We start from the raw sequence: 15,895 nt of genomic DNA, 5'->3' as shown, positions 1-15,895 counted from the left end.
GACGGTAGTGGCGATTACGATCAAACAAACACTGTTAGGGTAAAAGAATATTGCACGGGTTGAAGGTTCTAAATATGTTTGGTAATTTTGTGAATTAGTGTTTATAGAAGAGTAAAAATAAAATTTTGGAGTTAAAAGAAATATAAATTTGTGTAGAGAGAATTTTAAGAAAAGAAAATAGAGAAGTTATAAAGAAGTTTTTGATAGCTTATGTATTTATCTTCAATAATTCGGGTATGGTACTGAATAGAATATTCATGACCATCTTGAAAAAATTTCAATCGTCCGATCAAAATTTTAATCGACGGATGAGATTGCAGTTATGGGTAGATATGTAATTTGTTTTAATAATTAATAATTCAATACTTTGTTTTAGCATAAATTAAGGGAATATAAATTCATATAGATGCAGATCGTATTCATAATTTTAATAAGTTCACATAAAAAAAAAAAGAAAAAAAGATAACTTCATATGTGTCATGAATATACTTCGTACTTGTCCGGAGGGAACAAAAAGATTTTTAGAAATAACTGTGTTGATATTTTTTTTCTAAAAAAGACTAATCAAGAATGCACATATACTCATTATCACCATAAAAAAAATATTGAAAACACAACCACCAAATTTGTCCGTTTGGCCGAAAGAGTTTCTTGTTGTTGAAATCATCTGCTATTTTTTTTGGCACATATGGTACTTGAATGTGCTTCGTTCTCTTTGTTTTGAGCTTAATAGAAGTCTCAGGATCTCGTTTAGTTGAATTCATCATTGGAAGATCGTCAAACGTGAAATTTTAAATAAAAGAGGAATTGCGCGTCGTCGTCGACTTCCGTCAAATGCGGATGTGCAGATATAGAAGGAATCGATGGTGGGGCTGGTTATTTGACGCCGGCGGGCATGGCTGGAGAGGTCGGCGGCGGCGGAGGCAGACTGTGTTGTAGACGGAGGCAACGGAACGGAAGAAGGGGTATCTGCATGGTGAATTTAGGACTTGGTAAATAAGATGTGACGTGAATGATTAAAAAAGTCAATATTATATATATATATGATTTTTAATGAAATAATTGTTATATCATAATCGGCGAGTTGATAAAATGTATCATAATATATTTATTTGGACATCGTTTAATTAAATTATATAAGAAAAGTATTTCGTGGTAAAATATTATAATAGAATTATAGAGACATCATTTTGTGATATTGTATACATCATTATAATTTGAATGTATACAATTTTGAAAGTAATTATTTGCAAATGTTTCTGTTTTGTTTAAGAAAAATTTAATCCCGAAATTATAGGATATAGTTACAATAATTTTTTCTAATTGATTTTTTTAATGAGATATCTTAATTAGTTTTTTGAATTATCAAAATACCCTCAATCAAACTCAATCGTTGGATTGCCAATAGAAACGATCCAATGGATTAAAAATATTCAAGATATTCCTAAATTTGAAGGATACCAAAATTCTATCTTGAATTATTGGTTAAAATCCAACTCATCCCACCCCTAGCAGTAGACTTATCAATAGGTTTGATGTTTTCGGTTTGAAACAATAATTTGTATTTATTCATTTTCTAATTTTTTAAATTATATTTTTATTCAAAAGTTGTTAATTTTGTTTTTAATTTTATTTAGATATATATATTAATTAATTATTATTATATAAAAGTATATAAATAATAATAATTAATTTAATTTTCATAGTATAAACGACGATTAAAATAATAAATATAATAATTAATTAATTAAATCTTGAATTTAAATAAATTAATATGAATTTATAAAAATATAATGTATTAAATGATAATATAAAGTAACTAAATATAATTATATAGTAAAAAAGAGCAAAAAAAACATTTTTGGTAAAATTTTATATCATAATTATTAATTTTTATCTCATTACTTTTTCTTTTAAAAAAAATTATTATTTTTTTTATTAATTTGATCATATTAAAATTAAAATTTATCAATTTTAGTTTCATAACAGCTGACAGAGACTGAATACGGCCCTATTGGATTACTAAAAGAGACTGAATACGACCCTATTGGATTACTAAATAAGGTGATTGAGCAATTCAAACAGCCAACACGGTTTTGTTGGATTCAACATGGTCATGTTTATTATCCTCCACTAAATATGACCATGTTCATGCCCTTATTCACGAGCATATTCTAAACACGACCATATTCCTACCCATGTACATATCCTTGTTATCACACACGGTCATATTTATTATCATGTTTTAGGTTTTATTCATTATTACCTAATACTTTTTTATTCAAATTATTTGATATATATATTTATATTTTTATTAGTTATTTGATATATATATTTATTTATATTTTTATGAAAATATTTTTTACAATTATTTCATAATAAAAATAATAATTAAATTTTAATATTTCAAAAAATAATTGCAAAAGAATTACAAAAATAATAAATTTATATTTTTAATAATCATACTTATATATAATTCTCAAAATTTATAGTAAAATTCTTAAAATAATTTTAATTTATAATTTAAATATAATAAATATAAATATTATTTTTAAAAAATTATAATATTTTAATTAGAAAAAATTGAAAACAAAATTAATCATTTATATAATTCATGCATAACTAAAATTTTTTAAATTAAAGTAATATTATATATTTTATTTTTAAAACTATAAATTTCAATTATTTTTAAATATTTAATATAAATTTTAAAAATTATACTCCTTCCATCCAAATGCAAAGTACAGTTTTCACCATTTTCGTCTATCTCACTTCAAAGTATCATTTTCTTAAAAAAAATTGTAGAAAAAATAATAATACATTAATACCAACATACCAATTAACTTTTATTTAAATTACAAACATATCATTATATGTACAATTACTTAATATATAAAATCAAAGAAAAAAAATATTAAAATTTTGTACACACTTTCATTAACTAATAAAATACTATTATTTTTTAATCTATTATAAAAGGCGTATTTGATTTAGACCCGAGGGAGTATATAATTATAATTATTTAAAAGATATCTTCATTTATTATTTTTATAGTATTTTTGCTATTAAAATATAATCATTTTTTCTATTTTTATATAATTGTAAAATATATTTTCGTTGAAATATAAATATATGTATAAAATAATTTGAACAAAAAGTGAATATGATAATGAATATGACCATATTCAAAACAGGGCCATGAACATGATTATGTCAAGAAGGTCATAAACATGGGTAGGAATATGACTGTGTTGAGAACAAGATCGTGAATATGGTTGTGCTGATAACACGGGCATGAACACAGACAAAAAAAAATGACCGAGTTCAGAACATGGTCATAAATAGGGGCATAAACTATAATATATTGGAGGGACGGCGATTGTGATAACAAATTAGGGTTTGTCCATTTTAAATGAATTAGATTGAAGGTAGTTTTTTTTTTATTATTTATAATTAATATTAAAATATTTTGTGTATATATCAGTTGTAATTGAGATAAATTTAATTACAAAAATAAAAGTCTTAAATAAATTAAACAAAATAGCCAATCAAATACTTTCACCGATTAAATTTTTTAAAAAAAAATTCAAAAATGCTAGAAATTCAAGTTTTTCACTTTGGTGGGTCCTACACTGAATTCAAATATATATATATATATATATGATAGGTGATTCAACTAACTTTCGTGAAGTTAATGATAGTGAATCAAATTATATACATATGATTGATCATGATCACGAAGGTATTTAATTTAAATTATATATTCAATTTACATATAACTTTTATTTTATTAATTATAATTATTGGTTTTTAAGATGAAGAAGTAATCCCATCGTCTATTGAAGAGCATCGTGAAGAAGAAAATGCAAATGACATGATAGTAAATATAAATCAAGGTAGCACTATAATAAATTTATTTACTGTCTGTATTCAAATACATTTAATTAAAAATTTTATTTACAAATTGATAAATTATTAAGTTTATTAAGAGTAATTTAAATTTGGGTATTTCAATATTATATTAATTCATATCCAACATTTTAGATATGCAACTACTCGGTCAGCTTATGTCTAATTTATATACTTAAAATAAATAATTTATATAATAATATATTGTGTAATTTTTTTTTCATACATTTTATATATTTACAGACATGAATTTTCATGGCATCGGTAACGAAGGATTAGATATTGTGCACATGAATAGCCATGGAGATAGATGTACTATAAAAATTAAAAAAAATATTGTTAAATATTTTAACTACATATAACTCATATTTTACTATGATTATAGTATGTTTTAGTAATTTTTTACATTTTATATATTTTTAGGCATGAATTTTCATGGCATCGGTAATGAATGATCAGATACTGTGCACATGAATAGCCATGGAGATAAAGGTATTATAAAAAAAATGTTAAATTTTTTAACTACATATAACTCATATTTTACTATGATTACAGTATATTTTACTAATTTTTTACAATATAAATTATGCATCAATTATACTTAATAATTAGTATATGGACTATTGTTCTTAGATGGAGTGATTGTACCACTTTCTACTGACTATCATCGACAGAAAAATACAAATTCGGCAATCGTGAATAGTACTACCGAACAAGATAATAATATATCAAATTTATTTATTCTTTACAATGAATTTATATTTTTATTTAAATAAGTATCCATAATACTTATCATTAATATATAAACTTACTTGAATCTTGTGCTATGAACGGTAAAATTATATTAACTTTATTGTAATATAATTATATATTCCCTCTGTCCCGCAAAAAGGTTGTCATTGGCTTTTTGCGTGTTGATATTTGAATATTAATTATTATATCAATACATAGTACAAATAAAAAGAAAATGACAAAAATACGTTTATTAGTCTCTTATAATATGAATACAATGATATTTGTTGAATAAATTATTCAAATATAAGGATATTTTTAATGTTAAGTACAATGACGCAAAAATCAAATGACAACCTTCTTGCGGGATGGAAAGAGTATGTATCTTAGTTTATAATTTATTTTTTGCATTTCTTATTCTTAAATAATAGTAAAATATTGTCAAATGTATATTTAAAATTATATATATAGCCCATCTTCATGTCTGAAATTGTGTACCCGAATTTGTCTGACATTTGATACTTTCAATAAGCTTGATATTTATTTTTTTACTTTTAAGTTGTGTGTCAAACTATTATACAATTTTAGTTGATCTTCAATATTACTATTTTTTAAATTATACCTCGAATATTGTCAACCCGTGCTACAACAACATCAATTTTAAGTGAAAGAAATATTATTTGTCAGTTTTGTGGCGCTTTTATGTGGTTGGAGGAAAAAGTCATTCGTAGTTCCAAACAAAGTCCTAAGTTTGGTTTGTGTTGCCAACGTGGAAAGGTGTATTTGCCTTTACTGCCAAATCCTCCTGAGTATCTAGATGGCTTATTAAAAGATCGTAATTTTATGGAAAATATCAGATCATTCAATTCGATCTTTAGTTTCACATCAATTGGTGGAAAAATTGATAGATCAATTCAGGATGGGAGAGGACCATTATGTTATAGAATTTCTGGAGAAAATTTTCACCTAATTGGATCATTGATTTCCTTGGGAGGAAAGCATAACAAATTTGTCCAGTTGTACATTTGTGACATTGAGAACGAAGTGCGCAATCGACTATCTGTCTTAGGAAGAGATAGGTGTAATCCCGAAATTTCTTCTATAGTTAAGGGATTAAAACTTATGTGGGATGATGTGAACCTTTACGTTCAAATTTTCCGTTCAGCAAGGGATGCATTGCAACATGATAGTGGAGTTGATTTACATGTACGGATTCTGAATAGTAGAAGCAATCGATGGTACACAATGCCTTCTACGAATGAGATTGCCGCACTGATTATTGGTCAAGATAGAAATACTGTACAAAGTCACGACATCATTGTCTGCAAAACAGATGGATATCTAAAGCGAATTAGTGAGACCCATCCTTCCTATATTCCATTACAATACCCATTACTTTTTCCGTATGGGAGTGACGGGTGGAGAATTGGGATTCCTTACAATGTGGAGTTACAACATAGAAGAATAAAAAATGTTTCAATGCGAGAATTTTGGGCATTTCGCTTCCAACACAGATCAACAGAAGACACAACTCATTTACGATGAGGGCGTTTGTTTCAACAACTTGCAGTGGATTGTTATGCAGCAATTGAACAACAATGTTTGAAATACATAAAGACCCATTAGGTTGAGTTGCGCGCAGATTTATATCAAGGTCTCGCTGATGCCTTAGTTGAGGGGGATATCAATGCTAGTGGGGTGGGAATGAGGATTATTCTACCATTTTCATTTACTGGAGGTCCACGAAACATGTTGCAACATTATCATGATGCATGGGCAATATGTAAAACAATTGGACCTCCAGATTTTCTCATTACGTTCACATGCAATCCAAAGTGGCCAGAAATTTCTAGAGAATTATCAAAACTTCCAAATCAACGTACTGAAGATCGTCCTGATCTACTGGCAAGAGTATTCAAGATTAAACATAAAGAAATGTTGAAGCTCTTGACTGATAAAATGTTCTTTGGCCAAGCAATTGCAGGTATGCTATAATGTAACTTATTATTTTGAAAATGATTTCAATATCTACAAAATAACTATTTATTCTTATTTATCTACAACAGATGTTCATGTTATTGAGTTTCAAAAATGAGGATTGCCTAACTCGCATATTACGTTGTCTCTTCAAGAGGGATTTAAACCAATCACTCTAGAAAAAATTGATAGGTACATTTGTGCCGAAATTCCTGATAAGAATGTTGATCCACTTGTCTATAATATTGTTATAAGACAAATGGTTCATGGACCATGTGGAGTATATAACCCCAACGCTCCGTGTATAGTCGATGGAAAGTGTAGTAAACACTATCGAAAGAAGTTTTACTCATATACTACGATAGATAAAATTGGATTTGTTTCATATAGACGTAAATATGATCCTTCAAAGATATTTTTTGTAAATGGTATCGAATTGGACAATCGTTGGATTGTTCCATACAATCGAGACCTACTTGTGTTTTTCAATGCTCACATCAATGTAGAGAAGTGCGCATCTCCAAAATTAATGAAGTACATGTACAAATACATGTGTAAGGGGACAGATCGGACAATTATTTCTCTTCAAAGAAATGTTGAAGATTCAATGAAAAATGATCAGAGACGCAAAAGAATTGATGAAGTCAAACAATACTTAGATTGTCGTTATGTATCGGCCATTGAAGCTTGCTGGAGAATTTATGAGTTTGAACTTCAAAAGCATTCTCCAACTGTGGCGCTTGCAATATCACTTGCCGAATCAACAATATGTAGTGTTTCATGAAAGAGATAGTTTGGTCAGCGTTGTCGATCGTGTTGGTGTGCAATATATGATGTTGACTAAGTGGTTTGAAGCCAACAAAAGTAGCGGTGCTGCGCGAAGCCTAACTTATGTGAATTTTACTACTCCATGGGTTTGGAAAAGACGTACAAAAGAATGGGTTATAAGACAACGGGGTAGGAGTATTGAGAGACTTCCATATGCACATCCAAGTTCAGGAGAGAAATATTATTTGCGGATGTTGCTTTACATTGTTTGTGGATCTCAATATTTTGAAGATCTTCGAACATTTAATGGAATTGTTTATTCCACCTTTAAGCAAGCATGTGATGTACGTGGTTTATTGGATGATGACAATGAATGGCATGAAGCATTGTGAAGCTGCAAGTTGGGTTTCTTCTTCAAAATTGCAAAATATGTTTGAAACAATGCTTATATTTCCTGAGCTAACCAACCCTGTTAACCTATGGGAACAACATTGGAGTCAATGGTTGACTATTTGCTCTACAATTTAAGAAGAGAGTCAGGGAATGACATTTGTATAAGTGATATGGATCTCAAGGATTGGGGTCTTCGAGAAATTGAATTGATACTTAGCAAAAATGTTAGGAGTCTTGCAGATTTTCCCCCGATGCCACAACCATCCGGTAGATCATTTACCTATCTATCAAATAGACTGATACGAGAAAAGCTCGATTACAATGCATGTAATGAGGAGCATTCATTTCATTCATTGCATGTAGGATTGAATATTGATCAACTCCATCCTTACAATGAAATTATTGAATCTTACGAGGGTAAACATGGAGGGCTTTTCTTCGTCAATGGGAGTGGGGGAACGAGAAAAACATATTTGTAGAAGACCATCATTGCTAAATTTCGATAACATAGAAAAATTGTGTTATCAGTTGCATCATCTGGAATTGCAGCTTTGTTGCTGCCATGGGGTCAAACCGCACATTCACGTTTCAAGATACCAATTGAATTGGATGATTCATCACATTGCTCCATTGATGTCAACTCAAATTTGGCAGATTTGATTCAACAGTGTTCATTAGTAATATGGGATGAGGCACCAATGATGCATAACCATGGATTTGAGGCGGTGAATAGGAAATTGCAAGATATATTAAAAATTTCTGAAAATTTCTGCCCTAATAAGCCTTTCGGTGGAAAGTTATGCATATTAGGGGGAGATTTTAAACAGATCTTGCCAGTCGTCACTAAAGGAAGGCGTGAGGCTATTTTGGAAGCTTCTCTTCATTATTCTAATTTTTGGAATCAATGCAAAGTTATCCATTTGAAGATGAATATGAGATTGACCTCACGAGATGGCTCACGAGATTTACTTGATGAAATACGTCATTTTGCCGAATGGGTAAATATGATAGGTGAAGGAAAAGTTAAGTATCTGAAATTTCAAGATGGTGAGGAATCTGATTGGATTGAAATACCATAGTGGTTTCTATTCAAAGATGGAGATAATAATATCAAATCTCTAATAGCAGAAAAATATCCCCATTTGATTGAAAGGTATAAAGACTCGACTTGTTTGAAAGAACGAGCCATTTTAGCACAAAAAAATGAGGATGTTGACGAGATTAATTCCACGATGTTATCTATGCTTCCTAGTGGTATCCGGAAGTATTACAGTGCCGATACTATAGCACCGAATGAAGCTCAAAACTCAGAACAACATTTGAACCCTCCCAAGTTATTGAATATGATAAATCTTTCTGGGTTTCCCAATCATTGTTTGGAGCTTAAATAAGGTGCACAAATAATTCTTCTTAGGAATATCAATCAACCGTTGGGTCTTTGTAATGAAACTCGACTTATTGTTTTAAAGTTGAGTGATAAGGTTCTTGAGGCTCGAATCATCAGCGGTTCGCATGTAGGTGAGGAAGTATTAATTCCATGGATCATACTGACCACAACTCAAACACAAACATATGTTCAGATGAAAAGGAGACAATTTATGATCAAACTGGCATTTGCGATGACAATAAACAAAAGTCAGGGTCAAACACTTGATAGTGTCGGGTTATACCTACCAAATCTTGTTTTTGCTCATGGGATGCTTTATGTTGCATTGTCGCGGGTGACAAATCCATATGGATAAAAATTGTCATCCAGAATAGAAATGGTATCCCATTCAATTTTACGAGGAATATAGTGTATCCAAAAGTACATGATTGTATTCGTAATTAGACTTCATTTTCTTTTCTATCTTTGATAATACCATGTAGTTAATGTTGTGCACATTTGCGATGAATTACGGCTTTATTAATTACCTGAGTTATTTTACTGTTTGATACTACTATTAATTTATTTATAACTTACAATTGGATATGTAATTATTCCGATGATGCAGATGCAATTGTTCATGGATTGAAAAATTGTTCATGGATTGAAAAATTTAACGCCAGAGTGTAGTAACATTACTATTAAAGTTCGATTAATTAGATTATTGGATGTGCGAAATCCAAAATCTAATGTAAGAGTTTTGAAGATGTTGTTTGTTGATGCTAATGTAAGTATATATATATATTTGCAATTGCATTCTATAGTTAGATATCTACAGTTTTGATATTATTATTTTTTTATTGTCATAATTTATAATATTTTCTTACGAAAATTTTCACTGCAGGAATTTGTCATGGAAGGCATAGTTCATTGGATTAATATTGATCGATTCAGTTCATGTCTTACAGAAAGGACTATTTATAATATTCGTAACGCACAAGTGATAATAGCAGTAAAATATACAGATTAGTACCTCACCGTTACCAACTAATATTGCGTCATAATGTGACCATCGAAGATTCACATGATTCCGACGAAGATTTTCTGCGCGAATTCCACAATATTGTCCCTCTAAATGAATTAGATTGCCATGTGAATAGAGAAGACCAACTCATTGGTATATTGAACTATAAGCGTAAATATATATATATCTATAATAGTTTGCTAATCTTAAATTTATAATTTATAATTTATTTTCTTACATTGTTCTGCAGATGTAGTCAGACTGGTTATTTACGTGAATGATTGGTGGTACTTATCGGAGAATGGTTATCCCATCGTGAGATTATTCTTCTTGATACAAGGTAAATTGTTACTTTCTATTTTATTTTATTTTTGTTTTGTTTTTGTTTTCGTTTTTTTAGAAGTATTTTTTAGTACTATATTTACTTTTGTTGCCTTTATATATATATATATATAACTAAGTATGGCAATCATTTGCATAATTTTACGTATCAAACATGCTATGGATGACGGTAAAATGCTAAAGAATATATTTCAAAAAAATATTACTATATAGACATGTGGTGTTATGATAAAGAATTTTGAAGGTATACAATGAACTTTCTATTATATTTTTATTGAAATTATATTGTTATCTTTACATTGATTATGTTAAATTGTAATTTTTTTTTTTTATTTACATACTTATTGTTTACAAAATTTTATAGGTACGTGTATTTACACGCATCATTATACTAAAATGTATATAAATCTACCGACGAGCTTTAGCAAAACTTTTCATAATTGGTGAGTAATTAAACTTAATATTTATATCAAATATATTTTTTTCTCAATCTTCTAATTGTAATTGATTTTAACTATTTTATTTAGGTTTAGAGGCGATTGTTGTGCGAAGAAGTTGGTGTCATTGTTTAGGTCAAAGATATTTTCAATATCAGATTTATTGAAAATATCAAATGCCAAACGAATTCGGATACGTGACTTCAAACATCAAGATGGGGTTAGATATATAATTTTAAATATATCTTCAACTACTCGTTTAATATTATTTAAAGTAATTACTCTATTTTTTGCAGGTAAAATTTTTCCGAATGATTGTTCGTGTCCAAGAAATTGATGTTGATAGCATGTGGAACTTTTTAACTAATTTTGTATATCAAGTTTACATAAAAGCGTATGATAGTAGTGGGACAATGAAATTCAAGTTATTCGACAGACATCTCAAATATATGTTCTATGTTGAAGATCTATCTGTCAAGTCTATGACGACCCACGTATATTTTATATATTAATTTTATATAATTTTATACTATGAAATATATTTTATATATTTTACTTATATTTTCAGATAAATAGGAAGACAATGTTAAAAAATTATTTGACTGATGCTCTATCTCCGGTGTTTCAAGTTATGAAAATAGATTGGTGTGAAGAATATACACACGTTATAAAACGATCTCTATAATTATAATTCTTTTATTTTTCTATTTTTTGGCACTTTAAAATTTGATGATAATTTATAAAAACTACTTTTATTTAAATTTTATAATTTATAAGTTTTTACCGTGTACTTTTTGTTTTTTTTTTTTTTTGTTTTTTACTTTTACTTGTATTTGTATATAATTATGTTACAATATATCCGACGTAATTTCACCACCGTGGCACCGGATTCACATCAGTTATATAAATAATTAAGGGATGGGGTGGGGTGGGAGGAGGGGGGCTAGCCCCCTTGCCCCTATGTATTACGCCATTGACTCAACTGCAACTGCAGCTGCAACTGCAACTACAGGACTATTGCACTACTATATATGTCCATGCCATGAACACTTTGGAAGTAACAAGCACTAACTAAACAAATTAATTAAATCACAAATTTGATAAGAGAAGAAAAGAGAAGCCAACTCCAAGCATTTGACTGGTACGGGTACGGGTACGGGTACGGGTAAGGGCATATTGGAGGCTAGGTCTTAGTAAGTTACTAAGTAAGTAACGGCTAATTAATTAACGGCCATCCGTGGATGCGAAGGAGTCGGCAAATCCCGCAGGTCTAGCTGGGATGCTGCCCTTGCTATCATCCAAGTCCACGAAGCAGCAGCTAGAATCCTTCTCTTCCGCCTGCTGCCAGTCCTTCACCATTTGGTCGAGCGGAAGGCTGTAGTCGATCCCACAGCACTCCTCCCCATCGTCGTCCACCGGTCTCCATTTCTCGGCCAGCGACGCCAGCACATTCACCGCATGCCCCATCTCCGGCCTCTGGCTCGGCTCCCTTGCGGTGCAGTGACCAGCCAACTCTGCCACCACCCCAACCATCTTCTCAAACATTTCTTCCTCCCTGTCCAGACTCAGGTCCACCGCCCCCATCAGCTTCTCCTTGTCCGATTTGATGCTCCAGAACCATGACGCCAAGTACTGCCTCTCCTCCACTCTCTCCTCGTCCAGTGCCGTCATCCCCGTCAGTAGCTCCATTAGAACCACACCGAAGCTGAACACGTCTGCTTTCGTCGTGATTTTACCCATAACTACACATACATACGTACATACAAATCATGTCGTTGTTTTTGTCGAAAATTAGTTATGTAAATGATTAGTTACCGGCGTATTCAGGTGCCAAGTAACCGAATGTGCCGGCTAACCGCGTGACAACAGATCTCTCTCCATCGGGTGCGAGTTTAACAAGACCAAAGTCGGACACTTTGGCTCGAAAATCATCCCCGAGCAAAATGTTGGAAGATTTTAGATCTCTATGTATGAAGCTCTGATGAGCTAATGTGTGGAGGTACTCCATTCCCCGGGCGACGTCCAGGGCGATATTCAGGCGCCGTTTCCACGATAGAGGCTCGAGCTGAAACTTGTTCCAGTGGAAAAGATGCTTACTGAGAGCCCCCTGAGGCATGTACTCGTACACAAGAATTCTTTCGTTTCCTTCTATTGAATATCCCAGAAGTGATACCAAATGCCTGTGGCGAACTTTGGAAAGTACTGTGATCTCCGATTGGAATTCATCGAGCGCCTTGCTGCTCATCACTCCCGCTTCCATCCGCTTCACAGCGATTTTTGTGCCATCGTTCAGCTCACCTTTGTAGACTGCCCCAAACCCACCCCGCCCAAGCTCGTTCTCAGGGGCGAAATTCTTGGTGACATTGCGGAGGACCTGGACAGATATGATGAGGTTTCCGGCCTCGACGATATGCGACTCGCCGCTGTTCACACTTGCAGCAGAGCCAGTTGTGATCATTGAGGCAGCGCCGTTGTCTGCGATCGCAATCTTCACCGTATTATTGTCTGCGTCTGATGGATCCCTGGGATGAACAACAAGGGAGCTAGGAGCTAACTGATCATCCTTCCTCCTCCTCTTCTTCTTACGAAAGTATACAGAGATCAGGATGATGACGAAACAAATTAACAATGCAATGGCAGCAAGAGAGGCAATGATGACAACCAGCTTATAGTTATAGCTTGTCCCTTTCCCATCCCCGAAACCATCATTTGACATTGACGAAGATTGGGGGACATGCAGCGGCGGGGTTCCATTGGAATGACCTAACAGAAGATTGCCTTGCAAGAAAAGGTTGACCTTGTTGCTAAATTTCGGGACATCACCGGAGAGATTGTTCCCGCTCAAATCCAAAAGCGTCAGCGATTTCAGACTAGTCCAGTCGGAAGGGATGGGACCCGACAGATTGTTGGACTGCAGATATACATGGGACAGCGAATCAAGAGCTGAAATGGAAGGGCTTAACACACCCGAAAGGTTCCAATTAGGCAAGTTTAAGTTGATGATCTTCCCAGCCGGATCACATCCAACTCCGAGCCAGGAACAGGGCGTGTTACCCGACCAGGAAGCCACGAGCCTGGCAGGGTAGTTCACCCCGTCGAGAAACTCTAACAGAGCCATAACAGCAGGAGCACACAAGGCCCCGGGAATGGGATCAGGCTGCAGGCAGAAGGGATTGGATGAGTAGGTGGCGTTGAATCTGAATTTAGGGACAGGACCCATGAACTTGTTGTTGTTCAGATCCAAACGATTCAAGGCACGCATGTTTGCCAAGCTGGCAGGAATCAAACCAACAAGATCATTGCCGTTGAGATTAAGATCCTGCAAAGAAACCAAGTCACCAATTTTGTCCGGGATTTTACCTGAGAAATGGTTCCCATGGAGCCAGAGAGTGGTGAGGGACAACATACTTGCGACAATGTCGATCGGGCCGGTCATACCCGACCCGGATTGCTCATTCAGCCAAAGCGTCGTCAGGAGAGACCCCCCGAGGGTCTCCGGGATGCCCCCAGTCAAGCGATTCAGCGACAACTTTAAAACCTCCAAGGACGACATCTTTCCTAGGAACTCAGGCAAAGGGCCGCCCAAATTGCAGCTTATCAGAGACAGGTTCTTGAGGCGAGCAGAGCCCTGCAAGTCCGCCGGAAGGGACCAGGAAGAGGATGAGTTGAGAAGGGCATTGTGGTCCAAAGCCAGGGACTCCAAACTGATTAGCCCGCGAAAGAAATCGGAGGGGATGGAGTCGAAATTGTTGTAGTCCAAATAGGCAAACTGCAGTTGAGACAAGCCACTGAAGCTGGGGAGCTCCCCGCTGAGGTGGTTCCTCTGGAGGCCAAGGTTCTGCAACATGGACAGCTGGTTCAGGCTCCGAGGTAAAGGACCCTTGAGACCCAAACCCTTGGCCTGAATCTGAGTGACTCGGTTGCCCGAACAGAACACGTACGGCCATCTGGGAGACCCACAGGGGTCCCCGCCATTGGCCGGCCATTTCAGCAGCTCCCCATTCTCCAAACCCTTCCGGAACTCCTGCAGTACGGCCAAGTCATTTGGGTCTGTAGCGGTTAGAACGACGGCGGCGAACAGCGAAAGAGTGGCAGCAAATGCTGCTGCAGTGATCATCATCATCTTCATCTGCCCTGCATAAGGTAAATTCTCCATTGCAGGAGGTACTGTGCAAGCATAAGCATTTAGAGATCGAGTTAGTTGGAGTGAAGCCTTTCTGTTCACTTTGGGAGATCGATCGAAACGAAACCCATCTCACGAATGAAAGAAATCTCGGGTTGGGTGGGTGGGTCCTATGATTTGTGTGTCAGGGAGAGTGAGTGATCACTGGAGTGAGAAAAAAATGCTGCAGAAAAACTGGAATGAATGATGGATGAACCGAGAACAAGAACGAAATAAAAATTCCTCAAGATGAAGATTGTTGTTTGTCGAAGGGAAGGGAAGGAGACGACGACAATAGGAAAAACACAGGCAGGCAGGGAAGCAGATTGATCTTTGACGAAAAATAGTTGATACAATTCAAGATCAACCAAAAGCGAGGAATAGTTAAAACGGAGGATGACACCTGAGCCTTGATTAGCGCTTGTTAAACGGTAGAAAAGGAAATGAAAGGAGTGGAAATGTGTGAATGCTAACTTTTGTAAAGCAATAATGGTTAGGGCATTTCCGTCTTTGCACGTTGCCCTTGCATTTCATTTGTGCGGCCATGCCTCGTGAGACTGCCTGCCATCAAGCATTAACTAGCTAAATAGAATTTTTGTAACCTTAATTTATTATTTTCAATTTTAATTTTAGATTATGTTATCAAATCATATAACAACCCATGGAGTGTTATGATATATAGGTGTCGTGCATTAAGATATGACAACAAAGTTAAAAAGATGACCAACGATGATGTAACTTGCCAATAAATAAGGTATTTACACTCAATTGGAGATTAGATAATA

At 33.7% G+C, this 15,895-nt stretch overlaps 2 protein-coding genes across 2 annotated transcripts; one reads left to right on the top strand and one right to left on the bottom strand.

Moving 5' to 3' along the window:
* Window positions 1-7,865: 7,865 nt before the first annotated feature.
* Window positions 7,866-8,858, top strand: LOC127264799 (uncharacterized). Its single transcript, XM_051294343.1, has 2 exons — window positions 7,866-8,196; window positions 8,308-8,858. Exons 1-2 carry the CDS (start codon window positions 7,866-7,868, stop codon window positions 8,856-8,858), a joined length of 882 nt encoding a protein of 293 aa, XP_051150300.1.
* Window positions 8,859-11,926: 3,068 nt separating this feature from the next.
* LOC127265022 (receptor protein kinase TMK1-like) lies at window positions 11,927-15,534 on the bottom strand. The gene is made up of 2 exons (XM_051294671.1): window positions 12,764-15,534; window positions 11,927-12,690 (listed from the first exon to the last, which is right to left on the bottom strand). Exons 1-2 carry the CDS (start codon window positions 15,102-15,104, stop codon window positions 12,173-12,175), a joined length of 2,859 nt encoding a protein of 952 aa, XP_051150628.1. The 5' UTR covers window positions 15,105-15,534; the 3' UTR covers window positions 11,927-12,172.
* Between the last annotated feature and the right edge of the window lie 361 nt (window positions 15,535-15,895).

This window comes from Andrographis paniculata, unplaced genomic scaffold (assembly GCF_009805555.1).
Source record: "Andrographis paniculata isolate CXL003 unplaced genomic scaffold, ASM980555v1 Contig71END, whole genome shotgun sequence".
NCBI lineage: Eukaryota > Viridiplantae > Streptophyta > Magnoliopsida > Lamiales > Acanthaceae > Andrographis > Andrographis paniculata.
This window is presented reverse-complemented; position numbering and strand designations above follow the sequence as displayed.

What these genes read in the sequence shown, in the direction of transcription:
- LOC127265022 (XM_051294671.1), bottom strand. Translation starts at nt 15,104, where the DNA reads ATGGAGAATTTACCTTATGCAGGGCAGATGAAGATGATGATGATCACT. An exon ending in CTTGGCACCTGAATACGCCG is followed by an intron (nt 12,691 to 12,763) that starts GTAACTAATCAT and finishes ATGTATGTGTAG; the next exon opens with TTATGGGTAAAATCACGACG.
- LOC127264799 (XM_051294343.1), top strand. Translation starts at nt 7,866, where the DNA reads ATGGGAACAACATTGGAGTCAATGGTTGACTATTTGCTCTACAATTTA. An exon ending in AATTATTGAATCTTACGAGG is followed by an intron (nt 8,197 to 8,307) that starts GTAAACATGGAG and finishes TTGTGTTATCAG; the next exon opens with TTGCATCATCTGGAATTGCA.